Source organism: Elgaria multicarinata, chromosome 4 (assembly GCF_023053635.1).
Source record: "Elgaria multicarinata webbii isolate HBS135686 ecotype San Diego chromosome 4, rElgMul1.1.pri, whole genome shotgun sequence".
Lineage (NCBI taxonomy): Eukaryota > Metazoa > Chordata > Lepidosauria > Squamata > Anguidae > Elgaria > Elgaria multicarinata.
The window spans coordinates 104,213,701-104,239,454 of NC_086174.1; the positions used below are offsets into that span (position 1 = coordinate 104,213,701).

The 25,754-nt window shown below is 40.4% G+C and overlaps 1 protein-coding gene across 1 annotated transcript; it reads right to left on the bottom strand.

The window, feature by feature from the left end:
- Nucleotides 1-367: 367 nt before the first annotated feature.
- SPACA1 (sperm acrosome associated 1) lies at nucleotides 368-24,780 on the bottom strand. Its single transcript, XM_063125774.1, has 7 exons — nucleotides 24,627-24,780; nucleotides 19,398-19,454; nucleotides 11,474-11,575; nucleotides 11,001-11,107; nucleotides 9,996-10,131; nucleotides 2,665-2,785; nucleotides 368-726 (listed from the first exon to the last, which is right to left on the bottom strand). Exons 1-7 carry the CDS (start codon nucleotides 24,778-24,780, stop codon nucleotides 528-530), a joined length of 876 nt encoding a protein of 291 aa, XP_062981844.1. The 3' UTR covers nucleotides 368-527.
- Nucleotides 24,781-25,754: the final 974 nt, after the last annotated feature.

The following is a 25,754-nucleotide window of genomic DNA, read 5'->3' on the forward strand; positions in this document are numbered from 1 at the left end:
CATGAGTATCCGTATGCAGCTGATGATCTTCATAAAGAGGCTGCTAAATCTCAATGCTACACTCCAGTGCAAAGTTAAATACCTTTAGACCCCTTGATTTTAATGGGCTTAATGGTGCGAAGGCCTGTGCAAGATTGTGGCCTGTATGCACATGTACCAGCATGAAGTTTCTTATGAAGTCATATACCCAGAACTCTACCATCACAATCTCATATTACATCACATAAAGATATGCCAGCATAAATGCTGAGAACTGGAGTGCCAATGTATTTATTGAGAGTTTGGTATCACCTCATTAAAACATCAGGTTTTCAAAAACACAGAGGGACAAGAGCCCCTGGTGGACCACATTAGTCTTAAAAGCGGAAATCAATCTTTAAATCTGGTGGATGCAGTAATTCACACCATAATCTCAATGTTCCCAGGCAAGGTTCATCAGAGCAGCAAAAAGCACTTCTCAGAACTGGTACTCTTAATATTTTGAGCATACTTTAATATAGTCCCTCTCTTTTAAAATAATCTCTTTCCTAATAATTTCCCTTGTCGTCTTCTCCTTCTGGTGGTGGATTCCATTCTTGGTAGGAGACCTGTTCCTGGACAGTGCTTTCTAGTTGTGAAAACTGAGAAGCATCTGCTGTGGGCAACTGCCCTGATGAGGTTCTCATTGAACTGGATTCTTCTCTGCTTCGCCAAACTTTGGTTTGCCAGAAGAGTTTTACAGCAGCCCTACAAGACAAGTCAAAAGCTAATAATAAGGCAAATTTAACCATGTTTTCAATATTTTAAAAAAACCTGAACTGGAGATAGGAAATTCTTTTTAAGAGAGATCTTAACATGGTTTGAGGGTGGCATCATGTCCCATGGTGTACACACATTTTTTTCTTTTGTTCCACTGTTGCCTCTGGTCAAAAAGGTTTTACCTTCAAACCCCAGAGAAGTGAGATTGTATACACCAAGTGATGCCACTTTCAAGCCATTCATCAACTTAGTAGTCTTCTGGAATTTAAGAAAGCTATAAAGACTGATCTTTTCCAGCAGGCCTACCCAGTTGAATTTTAAGATACCTTTTAATAATGTATTAGTTTTGTATGTTTTTAATCAGTTTTATGTATTTTATGGTGTTTTGTATTTGGTGTTGTAGCTCGCCTTGATCCAGAGGGAGAGGCAGGTAAGAAATTGTTGTCGTTGTCGTTGTCATCATCATCATCTTTATGGAACTTATATGAACATAGGAATAAGCTACCTCGTGATAAATGAGCCCAGTGGCCCATCTTGCTCAGTACTGTCTGCAGTTGCCCTCCAGAGTTTCAGACAGGAGCTCCATTTTTACCTGGAGATACCAGGAATTGAGCTTGGGACCAAAGCATGTGCTCTTCCGCTGAGCCATGGCCTTTTCCCTTTAACTCTCCAAAATACTATTTGTCTGTCCCCAACCATACAAACACCAGTTGCTGGTGAACATGAGCAGGAAGGTTCTATTTCACTCATGTCCTGTTCACAGGTTCCCCGTGGGCAGCTGGTTGGCCCCTGTGTGATCAGAATGCTGGACTAGATGGACCCTTGTTCTGATCCAGCATCAGGGCTCTTCTTATGCTCTGACAGGCACATTATTACATTAAAATAAAATCGATGCTTTTCAGTCATTCTTCAAATGTCATTCTATCTAGTACTAACGTCTGAACTCTTGACTTAATTCTCTCTTTTAATTTTCCCATATTTTATTTCTCACTCATGCCGTTCCTCTCACGCTACAGTTTCCTTTCTGCGTGCCTTCTGCCATGCTGCCTTTTGTGGCTGGGATAGTTCCATTCCTCCTGACTCCCCTAATCCGTCTCCACCATTAAAGGTCTCCTCAAAGTTCCCTTATTTTGTAATGCCATTTGAAGCTCCATAGGTAAACCTCTTTGCTATCTCTTACCAGTTAAACAAACCCTACCTGCATTCTGACTACATTTGGAAACCCCTGGCTGACCTTATAATGAAGCAATGTGAAACAGTTGCTTTGAGAGACAGAGCTTCTCTACAAATAAGCAAAAATCCCACAACATTGCAGGCTTTCTTTTTCTGGAGTCTTTCTGGGTTTATGCTAGGCTCCTTTAGATGTGATTTGGAATCAAAAACTTCTCTTCTCAGCAATGCTATATATGCTCAAACATTGTCATCGAATGGCTGAATTATAGCGCAATGCCGGCATTTCACACTGCTGAAATAGCACCATTAATTGTTCTTACAGCTTATCTCTGATCTTTTTGAAAGCCGGATTAAAGGGGGAGGGGAATGCAGGAGACATCCTCAAGGTTGATGATATCATGTAAATGACCTGCAAACTTCCATGAGTGATCAATCACAAGCGTGCATTAAATTGCTTATGTAGAGAAGCTCATTGTCTAGAGAAGGGAATCTCTTTCTAGGTATGTGTGTCATTTTGACTTTTAATCTCAAGGGAAAATGTTTGGCACTGTTGGAAATCCTGTTCTCTCCCTTCATTGCCATCTTCACTGCCATAAATCTATCTGCACTAGATATCTCCCCATCCCTGTTTGTACTTGAACATACTACAGATATTTTCCGGAGTTTACACAGCATCCCATTCCTTGTATTGATTAGTTTGCACTTCACATAGTGTGACCTGACACATTTTACACTTGGGTATTGTCAACGTACCAATTAAGAATGATGAAGATTATTGCAAAGATCATGCCAACGCAAACAATAACTCCAGTTATGAGGACAAACACCAATACTATATCTGTGCTTGGTTTCTTCAACCGTCTTGTTTCCAGTTCTAAAGAAAAGCAAAAATATTATTGTTGTTGCTGCTGTTATGGAAATGTTCTGGTAAAGAGAATATTACACAGGATGGAAATAAGAAAAGGGGACCTTAATTTTCCACTCCTTTTAAGTGCCAGATAGTAATTTATACCTGTGAAAAGGGGAAAATGCTAAAAAGGATTTTATACACCTGTACTATCTTACACTGCGTCAGTGTCTGACTAGAAAGTTCTAAATGTCACAGGGAAAAAGGAAATTAAAGTTTTGAAGATTTCTATGAAATCTGTACAAAGGAACATCTTTTAACAGGCAGAACTGTTACAAGGCAGGGCCTCACTACGACTTTAAGTAAAACTGATCTGAGCATATGATTTCCATTTCCATGTGCCCAGTTGGAAAAAGACTGCAGCACACCAGGAATTATTATGACTACCAACAGAAATTATTTAAGAGAACTGATATATGTGGAAACTGACAAGTAAATAAGCACAGTCACTTAACAGTACTTTGTTAAAAAAAAGCAGACTTTTTAAATTGCAATAACTCTTTAAAATGTTATATAAAAGCATTTTAATGAATAAAATTAAAGCTAGGTTAAGTAAATAAAATGCTGAACATCAGGATAACTCTTTGAAATAACAGACACAACTTGAAAAGGGGTAGGATTTAAAAGATATTTTCGATAACCCAAAGAATAACTCTAGTAAGGGTGAAACTGATATAAAACAACTCTTGGAAAGTGTTGTACCCACATGTCAATGACGTAGTACCTAAAACTAGATAAATCAACCAAGGAAACTTTCATTTATCATACATCCATGATTAAGAGCACCCGTTGTTAGTCTACACTGGGTTTATCTTATTTATGTAAGGCTGTTTTAAGACGCTATTTTAGGCTGGTGATATTATACCATCATGACAGCTTATCTGTATTGATTTGCCAACAGACTGACTTACTGGATGACATCCCAAAATATATTGAGGATCTCCTCTCTCCCAATCAATTTTCACCATATTTTAATGGTTCTATTCAAATGCCTCAGTGATCACTGATAACTCCAGAAACAGGAAATATAGTGAATATGAATTAAAAAACCAACACCACCCTGGTGACATATATGTCATTGTTGGTCAACACAGTTTGGAAAGAAACATGGCAAAGAATAAGACATGTTCAGAAATTTCACATGCAACGCCTTCCTGGAACTATGTCACTCAGCATGCGTGTGGGGGTTATTATTTATTTATTATTTATTGCATTTCTATACCGCCCAACAGCCAAAGCTCCCTGGGCGGTTCACAAAAACTAAAACCATTCAAAGTACAAAACAAACAGTATAAAATATATGATATATATTTTATATATCAGTATATGATATAAAGTACACATTAAATGATTTTATATATAAAGTATATGATATAAAGTACACATTAAAAACTGATTAAAAACATACCATACATGATTAAAACATCTTTAAAACATCCTAAAAACATCCTAAAATTTCACTGGATAGGCCTGCTGGAATAGATCAGTCTTTATTGCTTTTTTAAATTCTAAAGGAGTCAAGTTGACGAATCGCCTCCGGCAGGCCATTCCACAGTCTGGGAGCAGCAGAAGAGAAGGTCCTCTGGGTAACAGTTGTTAATCTAGTTTAGGGGTTTAAAGGTAATAACCAACACTTTATACTTCGCCCGGAAACTAATTGGCAGCCAGTGAAGAGATTTTAAGACTGCTGTAATGTGATCACCCCTAGATGTACCAGTGACCAACCTGGCTGCCATATTTTGAACTAGTTGAAGTTTCCAGACTAGATAAAACAGCATCCAACTAATAGATATTTCTAAGGTGCAATTATAATATAAAGTCTAGCAGAACGTAGTCCTGCACAAGATCTCACACTTCCTTAGGAAGGTTCATCACACAAGGCTAAAATCCCACATCCTTACTGAGACTTTCTGCTTCTAATTTCTTCCTGGGGTTATGATAGGCCTCTTTACATGGCAGATCCATGATTTGAATTGAAAACTTCCTTTTGCTATCTGTTCCATTACAAAGCGCCATCTAGTCCCTGAATTATAGTGCAACACCAGCATTTCACACAGCCAATCCTTTGGAATAGTGCCCCCTTTTACGTTATCTTCAATCTTTTTGAAAGTGGGGAAAGTGTGGGAGATGTCCTGGAGGTTGAGACCATCATGTAAAGGACCCGCTAATTTCCGTGAGTGACCAATCATGAGCATGCAATAAATTGTTTTCATAGAGAAGCCCAGGGTGCTCCCAGATGGATGTTTTCTAGATCTACTAATCAAAAGCCATTATGCAGCCATTCCATCTTTTCTTCTCTCCCTATCAGGTTTTTGTGTGGAAAGAAATAAGATGGAAGAAGCAAGGGAGGTTTACAAGTGGAAGACAATGTCATCTGGACACCCCATAAAGTTTCATGAATGAGCTTGGGCAATTGTCTGGAAGCATTCTTGGCTTCTAGTAGAGCAATGGGACAGGACAAGTGTTTATGATTGGATAGCAGTACACAGATAACCTAAACTTTTTGCAACTTAAGATTTTATTAGGTGGAGAATATCTGCTAGTATGGAATACAGCGCAATTCCTGTTTCTAAACACTATTAAATACTCCAGCAAGCAAAATGACCTAGATATGACTTCTACCTAGCTTACAACAATGAATTTTCACATTGCAAAGGAAATTGTCCCTGTGTGCAAATGATGCCAGTGTAATTTAGCAAACAAAACACCAAGATAGACGTTTGTTCCATAATGGTCAAAATGCCTTTGTTTTATCATCAGGGGAGGGATAACATTAATGAAAACAAACCCATATTTTCTATAAACTTCACCTTTATTTGTTTAACTTCAACTTGAGTGGAACAGAAAGAGAGGCAGCGCTAAAAGGACACGAAGCCAAAAGAGGGCAAGTGAAGCTTCACAATGATGCTCAAAATAGAAAATGTATTACTCAATGTAGGATGTCCAATATACTTTAGAGTTTTACCGTTTTCAGGGGCAAGAACTATGTTATTCTGCTTTTTGAAGCAGTTTACTTGGAGCTTGTTTCAATACTATTAGAAAAGTTTCTGTTTCAAGCTTTGTATCGAGGTCCATTTGGGGGGTATGGCAGGGGGTTCTTAAATGCAGCTCAGACAGAAAAACCTTTATATTTGTTTTGAACTGCTATCTTTGAAGAAAAGTTCTTCATAAGGCGAATGCTCATTGTTAGCATTTCGAACATTTATTTATTTTATTTTTATTTATTACACTTATATCTCGCCTTTTTTCCTCCAAGGAACCCAAGGCAGCGTACGTAATCCTCCTCTCCATTTTTATCCTCACAACAACTGCTCTGTGAGGTAGGTTGGGCTCTGAGTCTGTGACTGGCCCAAAGTCACCCAGTGAGCTTCTATGGCCGACCGGGGACTGGAACCCAGATCTCCCGACTCCCAGTCCAATACTTCAGCCACTACACACTGGCACATGAGTCTACTTCAATAAAGGTATCACCTCACTTGCTGTCTGTTTCTTTTTGTTCTTCGCACTTCATAAGACTACTGGAGACCTAACCCACTAGCAAAGCTCCGCCCCCTTGGCTCCCTGGCCTTCAGACTACAGGGCTTCCTTGCCTGCCACTTCCTGCCTGCCAGTCCGCATCTGTCACTATAAACAATGCAACCATTTTCTTTCTCAAAATGTGCATTGCAGTAGTTCCTTATCAAGTTAGGGGCAATAAGTGGATACAAGTGTCAAAGGCACAAGAACAATCTACATAAGCAATCCCCACCCCACCCCGTTTCCAGGGAAATGGTAGGATGCAGTAAGGGCCTTCTGCAGATGCCCATTCTACTGCACCACTGCTTTCATACTACAGCATATTTTTGGTTCTTAACTTGCTTTTGACAAAACCAGTGACATAAGGCAGTTTAACTAAAAACTACCCATAGGAAAGATTTTGCACAAAAATCACCACACTTCTAACTAAGCTTCTATGGTTTGTTCCCACTCATCACTAATGGAGTTTTCTCTCTGGTTTTGAACAATTCTAGACCCAGGATGAGCAGACATCAGGCCTGTGGGCTCTGCTTTGTTTCTTTACTAGAACCTTGAGAACCAGCAATTGAAGCCTGCTGTAAAAGAATTGAAGAAGAGAATTAAAGAATTCTGACTCCAGTAACTTGTTCTGAATAACCGAATGGAGGTTACAGCCCTTCCACACACACAAATCCATTCCTGGCTACTTCCCCCCATGACAAGCTTTCTTCATTTCAGTATAATTACGTTGGGAGAGCGTCAGTTTGTTTTCCTATTGTTAAACCATTGGGAGTGAAACCTCCTTACTGAACTACTACAAATCACTCAGTGATCTACCAGTAGATCACGATCTACTTTCTGCCCACCCCTGTTCTAGACTAATAGGTCCTGCTACTACTGAGTAGGAATGGATAAATGAAGGAATGAATAATTTATTGCAGTCACAGACCAATAGACATTAACATAACAAAACCAATAAAAGCTAATGCCGTAAGTTAAAACATAATAAGACAACTAAAACCACAGAGGAACCAAAGGGGCATTCTTCCTAATTTGTAGTGAGGATAAAAAGAATTCAGCTCCCCTCCTAGTAAAAATGGAAACTTAACAGAATTCAAAAATACTGCTCCCACCCCTGGTCTTGTCAACTTATTCTGGCCACTACAAAAAAAAATCCTGCTCATTAATAACTGAGATCAGCTGATGCCCTTTCTGTTGCACCGCTGCTCTGTTTCATACTCCAGCCTATTTTGGTTTTTAACTTGCTTTTGACAAAACCAGTGACATAAGGCAGTTTATTCATGTTTTCTGATAATAGTTCTGCGGGGGAGGGAGTGTGTTGTAAGTGAAGGGGATGAGTCGTCTCCTCTTGCCATGTGAAGAGAGAGAGCCAGACAAGAGCCAGAGTGTGCTCCTTGTTCCATCACCCATGTGAGTGAGTGTGTTGGCAACAACAGGGGAGGGGGTGGAGGCAGCAGCTGGCCAGGGTTCAGAATCACCCACACGGACACGATACAGTTGGCCTGTGCCGAGGCAATTTTGCAGTGCAGTTTTCATTAATTCAGCTCATTTCCTATGCAGGCAGAGGCTGTTGCAATGCAACACATTGCCCAGTAAAGTGCATGTGACACATTATTTGGATATGTCATTGCCTGAAAGCACTAGAAGGAGTGTTGGTGTCTAGAGTAGAAAGTATTCAACAATTCTGCTGCTGCTACTACTACAACTACTACCGGGAAATGAGACACTCCCTGCCTTCCTCAGAGGGCAGCTATCCCCAAGCATCCACCATTTGGAACCTACCTGAGAGGTAGGACCGGAACCACTGGAGGACAGTGCCCCCGATTCCCAAACCCCTCAGGTGTTCCAGAAGGATACCATGGTCGATGGTATCGAAAGCTGCTGAAAGGTCCAAAAGTACCAGCAGGGACACACTCCCCCTGTCAATACTCTTGTGGAGATCATCCACTAAGGTGACCATAGCTGTCTCAACTCCATATTCCACCCTAAAGCTGGTTTGAAATGGGCCTAGAAAATCTGTATCATCCAAAACTGCTTGGAGTTGGAAGGCAACTGCCCTCTCAATCACCTTGCCCAAAAATGGAAGATTTGATACCGGTCTGTAATTATTAAGGTCCAGGGAAGGCTGCCTTTGAAAATGGTCTGGAAACTTCAACTGGTACAAAACAGGGCAGCATGTTTACTAATAGGGACTGGCCAATGAGATCACATCACGCAAGTCCTTTTTCAACTTCACTGGCTGCCAGTCCAGGTCCGGGCCCGATTCAAAGTGCTGGTATTAACATTCAAAGCCCTAAACAGCTTGGGGCCAGGCTATCTGAAGCAACACCTCCTCCCATATGTATCTGCCCGGACCCTAAGGTAATCCTCAGGGGTCCTTCTCCACGAGCCCCTGCCAGACAAAGATGCCCTGTGGATCATATCCAGTCCATGACCCAAAGGTTTCCCATCCCTGCTCTATAGCCAGACCAGGTTTTCCACCATTTTTAACATGCAATCCTTTGTTTACTTTTATTTATCCATTAATACCTAAACATATAGTCTACCTTTCTACCATTAGTATATAAGGAATGAATTGAAAAACAAATACAAGCAATTAAATCATATAGGATAAAATCCACAGAAAAGTTATCAACCAATATAGCAGTAACACAATCCCATATATTTAATCAAACAGTGACTCCACCCAAAGGAAATGCTTCATTCTATTTAGTGGTAGCACTCTACACATTCAAGTGATAGGTAGGTTGGACAGATGCAAAAGAAGGCAGGGCTCCGACACCTTTAATAGCTGTGTAGATGAGGGAATAGTTACACCTGCCAAAATTTCCTCTCCGACACAACTATTAAAGGTTCAGGACCCCCTGCACCTTTTTACATCTGGTCATCCTACATTATGGATGAGTTCTCATACATTACTTAAGGAGCACCCCTGCATATGTTTCTTGCAATCAGAGATTCATATGAATCTTTCCCATGTTATTATAATTTAATTCACAGAAGAGTTATTCAGGAGCTCTTCTGTGATCTCTACTGCCTAATTCATCAACATGTTGCAGGAGAAAGAATTATAATGTTTTCTTTTCATGCTGATTTCAGGCTTCTTTTGAAGGCTTGAATTGATATCTACTCTGAGTGGCAAAATTCAGGATGACAGCTTCAAGTAGTACATCAGTAAAATTCTTACTCTGCAGCACTGCAAGATCATTACAAAGGGCCTGGGGAGAACTGAACAAGGTGTCACCAGATGCTTCTGTTAAACTGCCTGATCTTCCTGTCTTTTGAAATCAGTGAGGGGGAAAAGGCTAAAGATGAAATGCAGATTATACAAAGATGTGTATTTTTAAACCTAGCTTATACATTTTACAATCAGAGGTTGTGCATTGCTGCAATATAAACAAACACCTTGCTTTCCGAAGGTGTCTTGTTTTATATGAGCGCAACCCATCAAGAACTGGTGTTGAGTATTGCAATTCATTTTAGTAGAGATTGCAGAAAAGTCTGTTCCCTCATACCCTCTGCAGGGGAGGAGAAACATCAATGTTTAATGGATTGCTCCACTTGTAGTTCCTAAGCTACAAATGGAAAATGTAGATCTTCTCATAAAGACTGATTTAATGCAACATCTGACTAAAACACTTACAAACTTCTATGAACTTACCAGCTGTTGTATACACTGTGTATTTTACAGACGCAATCAATTCATCATCTTCTGTTGTATCACACTCAAATGCAACTGGGTGAGTATCCCTGTGTACCTCCAGAATAGCTGAATCATTAGGAAGAATGAGTGATTGCTATCAATTCAAAGGTGACAAGAAAGACAAAGTTGGATTATCTCAGAAAGACTGTACTATGCCAAAATACTGTGACAATTTGGTGGGAGCTTATTTCGATGGTCCTTCATTATATTCTAAACTGTGATTCTTCTGAAGTCTCCAACATTATAGTTTTCTCTTCAGTGAAGTTGAAGGATGTATCATAAACCTCTGACAACTATTAATTAGTCTGTTCTTCAGAACACAAATTCCATGCAAAGAAGTGAAAAGGAAAGCCTACTTTCAAAATTATTTTATATTTAAATAAGGAAGAGTGGAGCTAATCTAGGAATTTGTCGGAAAGCAATGGCCATTCAATTATTCTTTCACCTTCTGTGCTTTTGTCATTCCTTTACCTTCAAGTGCTCTCTTTGGTCAATGGGTTGGAAGTAACTAAGCCCAGAATAAGCTGAAGCAAGGAGCATCCATTAGTTAATATAACTTCTCTCTGCTTCCATGATGGAGGAAGAAGGTGAATAGTAGAATTGGGCATGTGCAGAAGTCGGGGGTTTCTATTCTTCAGGGAACAGGGATGGTGGGGAGAAAGAGTGTTGCCTCAGACAATAAAATAAGAATGAAGGTATTTGTTTCTCATGTCTTTCCATTTTATTTTTTATATACACTTCAATGTTTCCCTCTTTGGGTAACTGTTCTTTCTGTAGTGAGCTCTTTAGGGATATGGATACATCTTTTCTAGGTCTAACTGGTGCAGTTTAACAAGAATTGCTAATAAGGTAAGTTACAGAGATACAGCATTGTGGGAAACCAGCAGTTTACATGGAATCATTAGAAATGTAAAAAAAATAATTAAGTACAAGCACTGCACAGAATGTAACAAAATTACTAACCTGTTCTGGAATCAACATTTTCCAAACATACTGAAATCGATTTTCTGGAGGTACAAAAATACAAGGTATCTTCACACTCTCGAGGCTTTCAGAAATTGGTTTGCCCCCTGCAGAAGAGTTTTAATAGTTACTTTGTGCCTGTACTAAAAAAAACCCAATTATTATACATCTCACACTAATGGGGACTATTCCAATAACAAGCTAGGGCTTTGGAAATTATAATTTAAATTGGAATAATTATAAATTGCATTCTACTGGACTAATATTTAAAAACTGCTTGAAAGTAACTATATTAAAAAAAGTTGTACAGGACCACGTCACTTTAAACCTACCTCAGAATCAATATATGTTATTATGGAAATGAGACATGAATTACCTGTTGAAGCTAACTAGGAAGAACTTTAGCTATTGGGCATTATAGAATTGCAATAAATAAAATAAAATAAATAAATACTACATATATTATTACTTACATCCACAATCTGTCGGTCCTCTGCACTCTTCAACACGGACAATGCACTTTGATTCACCTCCAGGGCATCCATTAGTTAATATAACTTCTCGAATGCCAATACCTTTGATCAGAATAGAAAATGTAAAATTACATATTTCTGCTTCCAACCATTTGTTTGCTTTCTCTCTTTCTGGTGGATATTCCTCTAGTTCAACTCCTAGACTCTGATCCTGTTATACGCCTTCAGCAAAACAATTTCTTTTTTACACCAAAATATTTCATACCACTCATTTTGCCTGGGACTACTGCCTAGATGATGGTGCCCCATCATCCCACAATGTAAAGCCACTCTCCTTTTAGTAGAATGTAATATGCACTTTCATTTTATGCACTGCTAAAAACAAACAAGTTAATTAAAATTTAAATATCAACGGTAGCTTTGCAGCCTTTGTGAACCTGGCCTTTCAAAGCCTTCACCATCTGGTGCCTGGAGCATTTTTGCTCTGATGAGCTCATTCTGATCAGGTGCTGAGCTTCCTTAACTCTTATTGATGCCAATGGAAAATTACAATGCTGAACACCTCACAGGATCTAGGAGTTACAGGAAGTAAGTAAGCACTCTCCGAGCTAAAGGAAGCCTTCAGATGTCACACTGATCTCACCTTGTAAGCAACCCTCATAAGATAAATGGTGTGTGTTATCACTATGGTATTCAGCCTGAAAATAGCTTATCATTTTTCTCCTCTACTTTGTGGTGATTGCTGCACAGATTTTTTTAAATCCAATATGAGATATTCACTGCAACAGCCCCTCTGAACACACGGGAAAGAGATGAGCCTAGTCTGTCAGAAATATCTGATTTACAATGTTTCTTGGGATTTTCATGTGGTTTTGCCCAAAACATTGGAAGAAGAAGAAAAAACCCAGGAGCCAGCACTGACAAGTTCTTACGTGAATTCCATCTGGCTTTTTTTACATGGTGGTGATCATTAACGCCTGACCAGTAGCAGTGGTGGCTGTTAGGAGGTATGCTTTACTCAATGAAAGATAATAAATAAATGGAGGAAGGAAGTCAAAAAACAAAATCCTTGCCACCAGTTATTCAAATTCACCATATGTTCTCCAGTGTTGGATGCTAGCTTCAATCGGTGGGTTCATCAACATAAAGGTTTCTCATGGCATGTCTAGACCAGGGGAGGATCTCGTGATATTCTGCTCGCAAGATCCTCCCCTTTGTCAATGGACAAACAGCTAAAAGAGAAGAGTTTTCCAGATGACCTGGAAAACTCCGGAGACCTCCAGAAAAATGAGGCTCTCCGGGGCAACCGGGACTGGGCCCCAATTTACTGGGAAAGCAAAGGCCCAGATCGGCACTGGGAGGGCCTAGAAGGACATGTTCCTGGACTTCCAGGAACGCATTCTCCAGCCCCTCCCAGTGCCAATCTGGCCTTCTTCTTGGCTAGCGCAATCGCTCTGGCAAAGGAGAAGACCTAGATCGTCAGGGGGGGGGGCGAGCTGGAAGATGAAGGAAGAAGCAAGAGGAAGAAGCAAGTAGGAGGTAAGAGTGAGGTGTGTGAGAGAGAGTGTATGATTTGGAGGTGATATTCCTATTAAGGAATGCATTTTGACCCATAGACTTTCTTCTCCAGTGTGTTTGATATAATTGGCATGACATATATTTTGTAAAAATTGCTGATAATTGTTCATCTTTCTTAAAAAAATCTTTTTAAAAATTAACATGGTTGCCATCATCATCATCAATCTATCTCTCTTCTTGCTCATGGTGATTTTTCTAGATGAACATGATGGGCTTTGCCAAGTCATGCTGTCTTTTACTGATTCAGAAATTTACTGACTATTGAACATGTTTTAAGTATGACTGCTTTATGGATGTTGGCATGCATGTATTTTGGTAGGCCTAATTTCTGAAAGTTTTCTGTTAAAAAAAAATGACGTGATGCTGGTGACTGATGTGACTAACGAAACAATTGTAACTTTTTCCTGTTGCCATAGTTCTTTAACTTCCATAGCCAGTGGTGATATTTTTCTCTCTTATTCTCTTCCTTTTCTGCAACATTTTTGTCATTAGGTATTGCTATGTCAATGAGGTAGGTGTATTTTTCTTTGTTGTTTTTGACTGTTATGTCTGGTTGAAGTTGAAACAAGCTAAGAAATGCTAGTCTTTAGTCCATTTTGTTCCATGGCTAATGTTTGCAGAGTAATAGTATTTCTGAATGTTTGCTTGCTTGCTTGTTGTATTAGATTTTTCTGTATTTGTCAACTGCTCCATTTGTTTAGTGGTAGCAGTATACAGAATCTGTGAGTGTGGATATGAGAAAGGTGATGGGGAAAGAGTGTTAAATGTTAGGAAAGGTTAGACTATGGTCATCCAGAGAAGGATTTGCAGTCAGAAAAGATATTTGAGGGAAGGAGATATTGTATCACACAGAGTATAGCAAAAGCTTCAAAGTACAGCAAAAGCTACAAAAGTAGAAATGAGTGAAGTTAATTTCAGATATATTGAATGTCTCACTTGTTCTTTATTCCAGTGATTTTAACATTAAGGTGTTATATAGAACAGATTTGTCTTAATTGTGTGCTGTGAAATCAGACATGTGACCAAGGTTATGTTTGGGTGGGAATGCCCCCTTGGGGGCTGGGCATGTTGGTGGACACACCCCTTTGGGGCTGGACATGTTGGTGGGCACACCCCTTTGGGGCAGCCATGTTGTCCTCCTTTTTGGTTTTCAAAATATGGTCACCCTATAAATGAGAATAATGAGAATAAAGGAGATTGTGGTATACAACTCTCACCTATGATGTTTATTCAGGGATAAGTCCCATTGAGTTCAAGGGTACATACTTTCTAGCAAGCGCACAGAGAATTGCAGCTTAAAGAAAACATAGATTCCTACATGCATTTCAAATTAGATAAAGAATTCCAAATCTCAGATATCAGCCTTTCACTTAGGAATGTCATGTTACTTTCAAAAATACAAACATATTCAACACATGTGCTGTGTTTCTTTGCTTTTCTCTTTTTCTTCTGCCAAACACTCTGTACTCAGTTCACTCAAATGGCATAGGATGCGAGGGAGGAGAGAATAGTATGTTTAGTCCCAGTAAATACTGAGTAGATTGCCATCCTTTATAGAAATATTTTGTTTATTGAATTGTATGGGAACAGAGAAGAAAGATTTTTTAAAAACATCTTCCTGATCTAGAAATAAACAGAACAGTCTATTTGAATATTGTGTATATGAAAAATACCTTGTGGTGAAGAATTTTGCATCTTTAAATATTTAGAATAAAACCCGATGGATTTTGTAATATTTCTTAAGCAATGTATAAGTCATGAAACATTACTTCAAGTGACAGAGCAAACTGCAACACTTACTGGAACTGTCACAAAACAAGGCTCATACTAAACAGCTGAGAATGTCTCATTTCAAAAATGAAGAAAACGGAAGTGTAGATGGCAATGAACTGACACTTTTATTGAAGACATTTCTCTTCTTTGGAGGTCTGTGGAATATTATTTTAACCCACATAAAGGGAGCAGAAAACTTATGACTGAAAAAAGAGTGGGGTAGAGAGAGTAAGAGTTACCAGGGATATAACAAAGGACTTTTCTCATCCTAAATGGAATGGGCTGTGTGTGACAGTGTCCTTCTATCTGGGCCACCACTGCCAAAGACTCATAACCCTGACTCCTGCCCTCAAGTTCCACTTGACTCTTGCTTCTACTATATGAATTCTCCTAAACAAAGAAAATGTCTAAATGCTTGTCTCAGTCTTAAATAGAGGTAGCAGTACAAATCATTGGCAACTAAATGGCAGAAAGGAAGTTCACAATTTTTTTAAAAAAGTGGCTGTGAAGTGAAAACATCTCTACATTAAGGGGAAATCGCATTGCATACCCAGGGCTTTTGTGCTTCCGGCTTTTTGGTGCAACTGTTATGGGCTGCATTACACTGGCGGAGAGGGGTGACCACATGTTTTGAATTGAATTGAATACTTCCCCTCCATTCACTTCAATGAGACAGTGCCATCTAGTGGCAGAAGATCCTGCTTTTTCAGGATGTTAGCACTTTAAAAATGTTTTTTTTTTTCAAGGCAGAATTTCCAGGGGATACTGCGGGAGATATCCTGGTCATTGATGACATAATGTAAAAGACTCGCAAACTTTCATGAAAGGCCAATCACGAGCATGCAATAAATCACTCATTTAGAGGAACCCACAGTCTGTCAAAATCAGCCTGAGACTGAGGTATGATTGCAGAAAGATGGTTCCATCAGACTTGAAGTAGAACAATGGCAGAGTCAACAGTAGGCCATAGTACAATCCAGGAACACTAGACCTTGGCTAGGTAAGACCATCCTCCCTCTTAGGGTTGGGGATGAAATTTGTGCAGTTTGCAGATTTACCTAATTTCACACTTTCCAACCAATATGAGAACCAAAACTCAGTTACTCTATTAAATTTCCACTTCTCCAAATTTTGCAATGGAGTTCTCCAATGAAAAAACATGTAAAAGGTGTGTAGAAAAATGTTTATATCAGGGGAAAGTGCACACAGAAATGCATGTATTAGTTAACATAAATATTCTGTTAGGAAAAATACAAGAATGTATATGTAAGTCAAAATTGTGTACAAAAACACATGTATTAGGAGAAGTGTGCAAAAAAGTGCATACCCATTTTCATATGGACTTTTAAAGAACAGCACAAAGTTTGAGATGAACAGAAGACTTGAAAAATGAGAAACTGAAACTGGGCACTTGTCGAATCCTACTCACTTTTCACTTGAATTGTGAAATGCTCCAGTAAATGACAGAGGAGGAAACAGAGGAGGAAACTGCCTTAAAGAGGTAAATCCATGATTGAAGTGCATTCCAAGTAGGGAAGTAACCTCTGGATATAGCTCTTTCCCAATTTTGTCATCAGCAGAATGGGGGGAAAGAACAATTTTCTAGGTTGCTAGTTCCTTAGCAGATGGCAGATTCTATATTCATGCAGTGAAAACATGGGTGCATGAGGCAAATATAGGCCAGATGCGACTGCCCAGTGTGAGCTAAATTTACATAGCCTAAAAGACTTAACTCAGAAGATCTTAAGTGTCTTTACTGTTTTCTTAAATCTTAATTTTAGCTATTTTTTCTGCTTGTATTCTCTTACAATGTGAATGTCTTTGCCTCCATCCTTTAGTAGCTAGTAATTTTCTATATATTTATACAATATCATATTCAAGTGAAGTTCTCCTTGAGAATTTCGTTCAAATTGGCTCAGAGACAAGCAATGGAATTTAAAATAAAGGTCGGATCGTAATAGTACTAACAAGTCAAAGAGTGATATCTGACCTGCCATAAGAAGACTTGCACTGGCGCAAAGGAATTTTTCCTTCCTCTCCTCTCCCCTGCAGCCCTCCATGCCTCCCAAACTGTTTGAGGGTGCCCCGACCCTCCAGAACACATTTGGGGGAGTGTGTGTGCATGGGGGGGAGGTACAGGGCAGAAGGGAACTCTGTATCATTGATGCATTCTGTTCAATTAGCGGATGGACACCACTGGATACAATACAAAATGGGGTTTTCATGGGATGGGGAGATTTTGGATTTAATGGAATATATATTTGAATGGCATTAGACCAGGGCTAATTTGACAGCTTTATTAATAATACAGAAGAAGGTAGAAAACAACTATATCAATTCAATTCAGAAAAATGGCTAAATTGAAAAGAAAATCAGCCATCAATATATCCAAAATATTGAGAAAGAATGATGGCCAGAAGATAATTTAAACATGTTTTAATTAGCAGAATTTAAAACAAAACAAAAACAACCTCTCGTTTGGATTACTGCAATGCGTTATACGTGGGGCTGCCTTTGAAAACGGTCCGGAAACTTCAACTGGTGCAAAACAGGGCAGCAAGGTTATTAACAGGGACTGGCCGGCGAGATCACATTACGCCAGTCCTTTTACAACTTCATTGGCTGCCAGTCCAGGTCCGGGCCCAATTCAAAGTGCTGGTATTGACATTTAAAGCCCTAAACGGTTTGGGGCCAGGTTATCTGAAGGAACGCCTCCTCCCATATATACCTACCCGGACCTTAAGATCATCTACAGGGGCCCTTCTCCGTGAGCCCCTGCCAAAGGAAGTAAGGCAGGTGGCTACTAGGAGGAGGGCTTTCTCCGCTGTGGCACCCCGGTTGTGGAACGAGCTCCCCAGAGAGGTCCACCTGGCGCCTACACTTTACTCCTTTAGTCGCCAGCTGAAGACCTTTTTATTCACTCAGTATTTTAACACTTAATTTTAACTTAAATTTAAATTTTACTGTTTTAACTCTGTATTTTAATCTTATATCAACTTTGCTGTGTGGTTTTATCCTGGTTGCGCTTTTTATACTGTATTTCGTAATTGTGTTTTAACCTGTTGGGTGTTTTACTGTGGTTTTAATTTTTGTGAACTGCCCAGAGAGCTTTGGCTATTGGGCGGTATAAAAATGTAATAAATAAATAAATAAATAAATAAATGGGGAAAGTATTTTGAACAACAATAGCGGGGGGAAACTGATCACACTGAGCAGAAGATGTTAGGGAGCAGTTAAAAGTTGAGCTGAATACTTCAATGTACATTGATGGTGCTATATAAATAAATAATAATAATAATAATAATAATAATAATACTGGCAAGAATAATCTTGGACATGGACAGCTTGATCCAGATTTGAATTCCGGTTCCAATTCAGCCCTGTAGCTTAGGGTTTAATCCCCAGAAGTTACTATTTCTTAGCCTGAATTCTTGATCAATAAAAATGGGAATAATGTTCACCTATCTGACATTTCTTTTGTGGGAAAAATAGGATAAAATGCACCGTGCTTTAAAATGCTGTGTGTAAAATATAACAGCATAAGACAAAGCAATGCTATATTATTTGTATATTAAAAAAAAAAGAAAGTGGGGTGGGGAGCTAGGAGCGCATGGGTAACAATGAATTTTAACAATTACTAGAATATTGTGAAGTCAGAAATTCTGGGGAGGAGCCATAGCTCAGTGATAGAGCACATACTTTGCATGCAGAAAGTCTCCGGTTCAATTCCAAGTATTTTCCAATAGGGACAGCATGGAGGTCATTCCACAATTTTTGAAAATAATTTATAGGAACAGTGTACAAACAGTCTTAAAAAGAATGAATTAGGAAAAAGAATATGATTCAATATCAAAAATATTTCCTAGCAGAAAATGTTCATTGATGGAGGGGGGGCATTCAATATTTTCTCCTTCACTAATCTAACAGCAGCATCTAAAGAAAAAATTTTTTTGAACAGGACATGCTTCTCTATGCAAGCTACCTAAGAAATGGAGCCATTGTAAGATATGCAACAACAATCCTTTTTTCTGTTTGCTCTGCATGACCACGGGCATTTGCTACTAAACAACAGTCACCCTACTACTGAATGCTGTCTTTCCATTCTTTTCTGAAACCTCATCTACCCTTAGCACAACTAATAAATTGTATGACGTATTGAATACAGAATAGACTATATTGCAGGGCAGCAATTTGTTTTAATAGAGCTGGCAATATTGTATGGAGGAAGACATCTGTGAGATGCATCAGAAGGTCTTTCAGCTTCTTAATGTCTCACAGATGTTCACAAATAGAGAAAATTGTTACTTTGGTGAAGGCAGCTCATGAGCCAATAAACGAAAGGAGATGGATTTTTAAAAGGAATTTGCAGGCTGTGAGATCTGACCTAAATTTGTAAATGACAATCAACTGAATTATTTTAGTTAATTATAGTTATCAACAAGTGAAATCAATGAGAGGTGAATGAGGGCGTACAAATTACAATGGATAACCAGCTAATGTTAGCATATTGTTCCTTAAAATAAAGTCCCACCAAATTACACTATGTTTTTTATTCATCTGCTTTTACACTTACCACAAGTAACTGTGCATTCCCCAAATTCTACTTCCTTGGGTTGTGTCATATTTCCACCTGAAAATGTAACAATCACCAAATGCTGATTACAAAACGTAAAGTTAATTATAAGAAAACATTCTTAAATCCTTTCAAGTGCCTTTCATCTGAATCGTGCCGTTTTCCCTTCAGTGGGGTAAAGTGAAAGAAACTGCACATTTCTGATGTAATATATTTCTGAAAGCAAATCCAACATGGCATATCTGCTTCTTTAAATATATACTGATTTTGAAAAATAGGGTATACAGACCTACATGAATGATTATTTTAAATATAGTCCAATAGGTAAATTTAAAAACCAGAGTACCTTCTTTATTCCACACAGCCCTATATGTAACTCTTTAAAAATAATTAAGCAAATTGTGAGAACAAATGTATGTTAATTAATTTCCTACCTGTTTCTGTCCCATGTTTCTTTCACCACTACCACATTTCAAGAACAGATTTTGGTTAAACACTATCTTTTATACAAGTATATCAGTTTAAGTGGAGGACCATATTGAAAATGTGTAACAGATCACTGCTAAAGTACAGGACTGTGCTATTAATTTTTGTTTCCTTGTGCAACTTTCTAAACCAGTATTCTAAGATATATAGTCCAGCGACAAAAGTTTATATAAAATGCTCTACCCACTTATATACTGAAGGCAGATAAAGTACATAAAGTTGCAAAGCCTAGCTATTTACACACATTTTTTTCATTGGTATGAATTATCTTCAGATATTCCTTCATATTAAAACAACAATTTTCCAAGCCTTTTCCTCTCCTCCACCTCAAAATTACTTTTACATTTCAACCATTGCACGGAGTTTAGCACAAAACAATAAAAGTATTATAGAGGATTTAAATTTATTTATTTATTTAATTGTGTGTGTTTTAAAAAATGAAAAAAACAAGAGTAGAAATGACTTCCATTACTTATCATTTTCAATGTGTGTAATATTGCAGTGCATTTTTATGGAAGATTTTAAGAAGCTTTACTTTCAAAGAATGTCAGTATGAGTTGTTCAAAATCATGCAATTACAGAATCAATACCCTCCCCGTTAATCATTCACAGCAGCCCCAAAATCTGAATTGCCTTGTTGCAAACATTTTACATTAGGCAAGAATTGTGGCTTAGCAGAAACTACTGTGCCCTGAAAGCTAAAGGAAGGATAGGAGACTCAGAATTCAACGCATTACCACATGGGTGAGTTGAGTGAATCTGGAGTTTGCCATATGATGAAGAGGTCATGCATTTACTTGATCAATGGCTCAGTTAACAAATCAACCCCCATTTTCTGCAGTGCTGGCAAATAAATAACTGGAATAAATAAATAAATAATAAAGTGAATTGAGTGCATACATCAGAGGCAGGCAACATATGGTTCTCCAGATGTTTTACTTACAACTACCATCAGTGCTAGCCAGCATAGCCAGTGATGAGAGATCATCACAGATGCAGGTCAAACCAACTGGAGGGGCAGAAGTGTCCCAATGTACATGGATAACACAGGTTGGACTGCAAGCTAAGTGCATGGCCACTGATTCACACCCACTTCACTAAATGCTTCACAGGGCCCCTCAACCCGTTCTCGTAAACGCAGTTTGACCAAGTGAACTCATCTACACTCACATTTTCAGGATACCTCCAATAGGATACCTCCAACAGGAGGGTTGCTTTTTGGAGTTCTAGGCACCCTGATTCAAGCTGCACCTAGCAAGCCCCAGAAAGATCCCTGCTGGACTAAACAAAAAATCAGGAACTAATGAGATCTGAAAAGCTGGCATAATCCCAAAAAAACAAAACAAAAACACTTTCTTCGTAGAATTGCATTGCTAGAACAATGTGGTATTATAGCTGAAATAATAAGCATCATTTTTCAAGCTGTGATCTTACAGACACAGCTTGATTATATGATTTATTCGGTGTACTTGAGTCTAATAATACAATTAGAGAGATTTAACATATCAGAAGGTATGGGGGGCATGGATGCACTATTTTAAAGTACCTATACCTAGATTAGCTACCTCCAATATAAAATTGCAATGAAAACACAGAATGGTTATTTATTTATTTATCCTTTACCTAATAGTAGCAAGTGGAAGAGATCATTACATGGATGAGGATAGCATAGTGCTAATTTCAAACTCCCAGCTTGAACTAAAATTTGTCACTTTTAGACTGAATCAGCTAACCCGTAGGAATATCATGAGTGAAACATTATTTTAAACACAGACTAACAAGCGTAATTGTGACATGTTTCTAGGTTAAATCCCTGGCATCTCCAGTTAAAAGGATCAGGAAGCAGGTCATGGGAAACCGCGCCCAGCTCTAAGTTTTTGAGGGCCCACAGGCAAGACACCCTCAACGCCCCCCCCCCCCGTTCCCTCTGTGAACTTACCTTCCCACCACCATTAACACCAGCTGCTTTTGTTCCTCATCCTTTCTCATCATTTAATTTGCTTGCTTGACAGGAAGAGGCAGTTAGTGAGTAGGCAGTTGCATTTACTGCTGCTCCTCCTCACCACCACGATGGTCTGGGCCACAACAAGAGGTGGGTGAACAAACAGCTTAAAAGGATGAAAAGGAGCTACTCCAGGGGACTCTTGTCAGTAGTAGGGTGACCATATGAAAAGGAGGACAGAGCTCCTGTATCTTTAACAGTTGTATTGAAACGGAAACTTAAGCAGGTGTCATTTGTCTATATGGGGAACCTGGTGAAATTTCCTCTTCATCACAACAGTTAAAACTGCAGATGCCCTGCCCTCTTTTGTATCTGGTCACTCTAGTATAGCTCTTGCACCTTTAACTGTTGTGATGAAGAGGGAATTTCACCAGGTTCTCCATATATACAAACAACACCTGCTGAAATTCCCTTTTCTATGCAACTGTTAGATACAGGAGCCCTGTCCTCCTTTTCATATGGTCACCCTAGTCAATAGGGCCCTGCTGGGGTGTGCGCCCTTAACTGGTGCCTCAACCAGGCCTGATGGGACAGATGGACCCTGCCAGTCAATACTAAGCAAGATGGAGCAATGCAGTATAAAGCTACTTCATGTATCTGCTGGGGGCTCTCTTTAATGGAGGAAGTCCCCAACACATGTGCCCTGAGAAATTGATTTAAGTCTCATATGAACTTAAAGTACCCATTACTGTTGGAACTGACCACTTCCCTGTTCTGGCTTTGCCTCCTTTGAGCCAGCCTTTGCTGGGGTCAGGTAATTCCTGTGTGCTTTTGCATTAAGTGTGATTTGCAGATTCATTCATTCCTGATCCAGAGGTGCAGCAGAATTACTCTCCTTCTCATGAAGAGGCCCATTATAGAGGCAGTGTGGTTAGTGCTAGATTAGGACTAGTGAAAGCCAGATTTAAATCCCAACTCAGCCATGAAACTCACTGGATGACCTTGAGCCAGTCACTATCCCTCCCACTAACATACTTCACAGGGTTGTTGTGAGGATAAAACCATGCACGGCATTGAGCTACTTGGAAGAAGGGCAGGATATACACGCAATAAACACAGGGATAGATACCTCCAAGGATGAGTAATATTCTCTTACACACTAGACAAGTAAACCCTTTTCTCTGGGGGGTGAGTGGTTTTTAATTCAGAGAATTTATTTAGTACATTTCTATACTGCCAAAGCTATCTGAGCGGCTGAAAACAATTTTTAAAAGCAGGTATCAAAAATTTGGGAGGCGCTGCCCCAATCAGATTTGTTCAGTGTCTTTAGAGGAGCCTTTCCCAACCTGGTGTCCTTCAGATGTGTTGGGAATCATGCTGCCCCAGACAGCATAGCAAATGATGAGGAATACTTGGAGGTGTAATCCAAAACATCTGGAAGGCACCAGGCCAGGGAAGGCTGCTCTAGAATTAACATAAGACTAGAGCTATGCTGGATCAGAGACCAAGGGTCCATCTAGTCCAGCTTTCTGTTCACACTATGCCCAACGAACTGCCCATGGGAAGCCCATGAGCAGGACATGAGTGCAACAGCACCCTCCTGCCCATATTCCCCAGTAACTGATGTTCATTGGCATATTGCTTCTGATACTGGAGGTACCAAATAGCTATCAGGACTAGTAGCCATTGATAGCCTTCTCCTCCAGGAATTTGTCCAATTCCATTTTAAAGCCATCTAAATTGGTGGCCACAACTATGTTATGTGGTAGTAAATTCCATAGTTTAACTTTGCGCTGTGAAAAGGTACTTCCTGTTATCTATCCTGAATCAGAATCACCCACTAATTAGCTTCATAGGATAATCCTGGGTTCTAGTATTATAAGAGAGGGAGAAAAATATCTCCCTATCCATACAAGGTTAAAGGGAAATTAAAGATACCCAATACACTTTCCAGCTGCAATGACCCCCTCCTAGCCTGCAGTTTTTAACATTGCCCTCCCTCTCTTCAAGAAGTCCGTTTTTGGCATCGCAGCACGAACGTGTCACCTTCTTCCCACTCAATGGGTGGGGGGGGGCGAAGGAAGGCACGTTACATCCTGACAAGGAATGATTAAGAGCTGTTCAAAAATCACGACTCTTATTCAGCCTTGTAAATATCTGGCCTAGCACACGAAGTGTCGTCGTCTTCGCGTCTACGTCTGCGCTGGGCCAAGCCAAACAACCTTCAGCTCCCCGAGGGGGTGGGGGGAAATAATCGGAAAGCTCAGCCGTGAGTGGGAATTCCTGGCACAGGCCACGAACCAGCGACGGAAGAGTCACTGGAACTTGGACGGGGGAGAAGGCTAGAGGGAGGAAGGGACGCTGTGTGAAGCGAAGAGTCACAAGCAACGTCCTCTCCACACGAGGCTATTGGACTTGTGGTGTGCTCGCCTCAGCTAGGCAGCTGCACGGTTGAAGAGCACCAGAGGCTTGTTTGCAAAGCAAACGAGAGTGAAGGGGAAAGGCCGTTTTCCCAGCGTTTCTCTTCTGTGGCCAACGTAGTGGTCGCCAGTGTTGTGAGGCGCGCAGACTCATAAAAAGAACGGGCAAGGAAGAGCGCGAGCCTACGCATGTTTAGACAGAAGGAAGTCCTACAACTCCCAGCATCCAGCATAGCGGGCTGGGGAATGCTGGGCAATGTCCCTACCTAAACGTGTATAGGATTGCGCCCTAAGCGTGCGCCCCTGCAGCTCGCCTTTTCTGGACTCCTCCCTCCTGTCCTAGGCAGGCTCAAAAGGCTTCGACCTTTCCGAGCCCCTCACCTTGCTCCATGAGCTTCACGATGGGCTCCGATATGGATGCTTCTACAGAAATGGTCTCGTTAACGGCGCTCGCGGGCGCCTCGGCCACTAGGTCCAGCAGCAAGGCCAGCAAGAGGACGAACTTCCGCGCTCCTCCGCCCTCGCGGAACCCCATGTTTTTTTCCCCTGCAGCGCCTGCTGCGGGCCTTGCCTGAGGCGCGCCTTCTCGGGGGCGCCCCGCGTGGGAGCCGTGCCCGCAGCAACCATTGAGGCGTCACAATGACGCCAGCTCAGGATTCGAAGAGCGGCGGCGGCGGCGGCGGCGGCGGGGGGCCCTTCCTCCGCCCAGAGAAGCTCCTTCTTCAGCCCTTGCTGGGAAGGCCGGGGGCGCGGGGCCTCGTTCTGAGGCCTTCCACCGTCGGCCTCGTCATTGCATCTCCCAGACAACTGCACCGTCGCTCAAAGTTACTCCTGTTCTTTATACGGGAGAACTCCGTCGAACTTCCCATTACACGAAACCACAAAGAACCTCTCGGGCTGAGCGTAGGTTTCTCAAAAAAAAAATACCTTATACGGGGTCTTCAGAAAACGTTCCGGACCTGTGGACCTCCAGATATTTTGGCCTGATGGGAGTTGCAGGCCAAACCTCAACTCAGACCTCAACAATGACTAGTCAAACCTCAACAATGACTAGTTAGTCTAGTCATTGTTGAGGGATCAGGGGAGTTGTATGGCCAAACCTCTAGAAGACCATAAGTTGCTCATCCCTGAACGAACATCGAACGGTTTTGTAATTTGTTTCCTCTTTCTCTGCGCGCCCCCCGCCCCCATACACACAAGCCATGGTTTGATCAGAAAACCCTTTTGCTTCTCAAATATCCCTGAACGTTGTATCCACAGTTTTGAGGGATTGTTTGTCACTTCCCAGTATAATGCCCTTCTGCCCCAAGATCCTTGTTCTCTCCAATAGCAGGGAAAGAACAGCTATCTGAACTATCAACGATGTCCCTGAAACCCTAGTAATTACCTACAGTATTTCCTCTACACAGCAATGTCCTTGGTTCCCTGAGCCTCAGAAGCTCTTTAAAACAAGTGTAAATTTACAGCCTCTGCCGAGCCCCCACCCACATAGGAACATAGGACACTGCC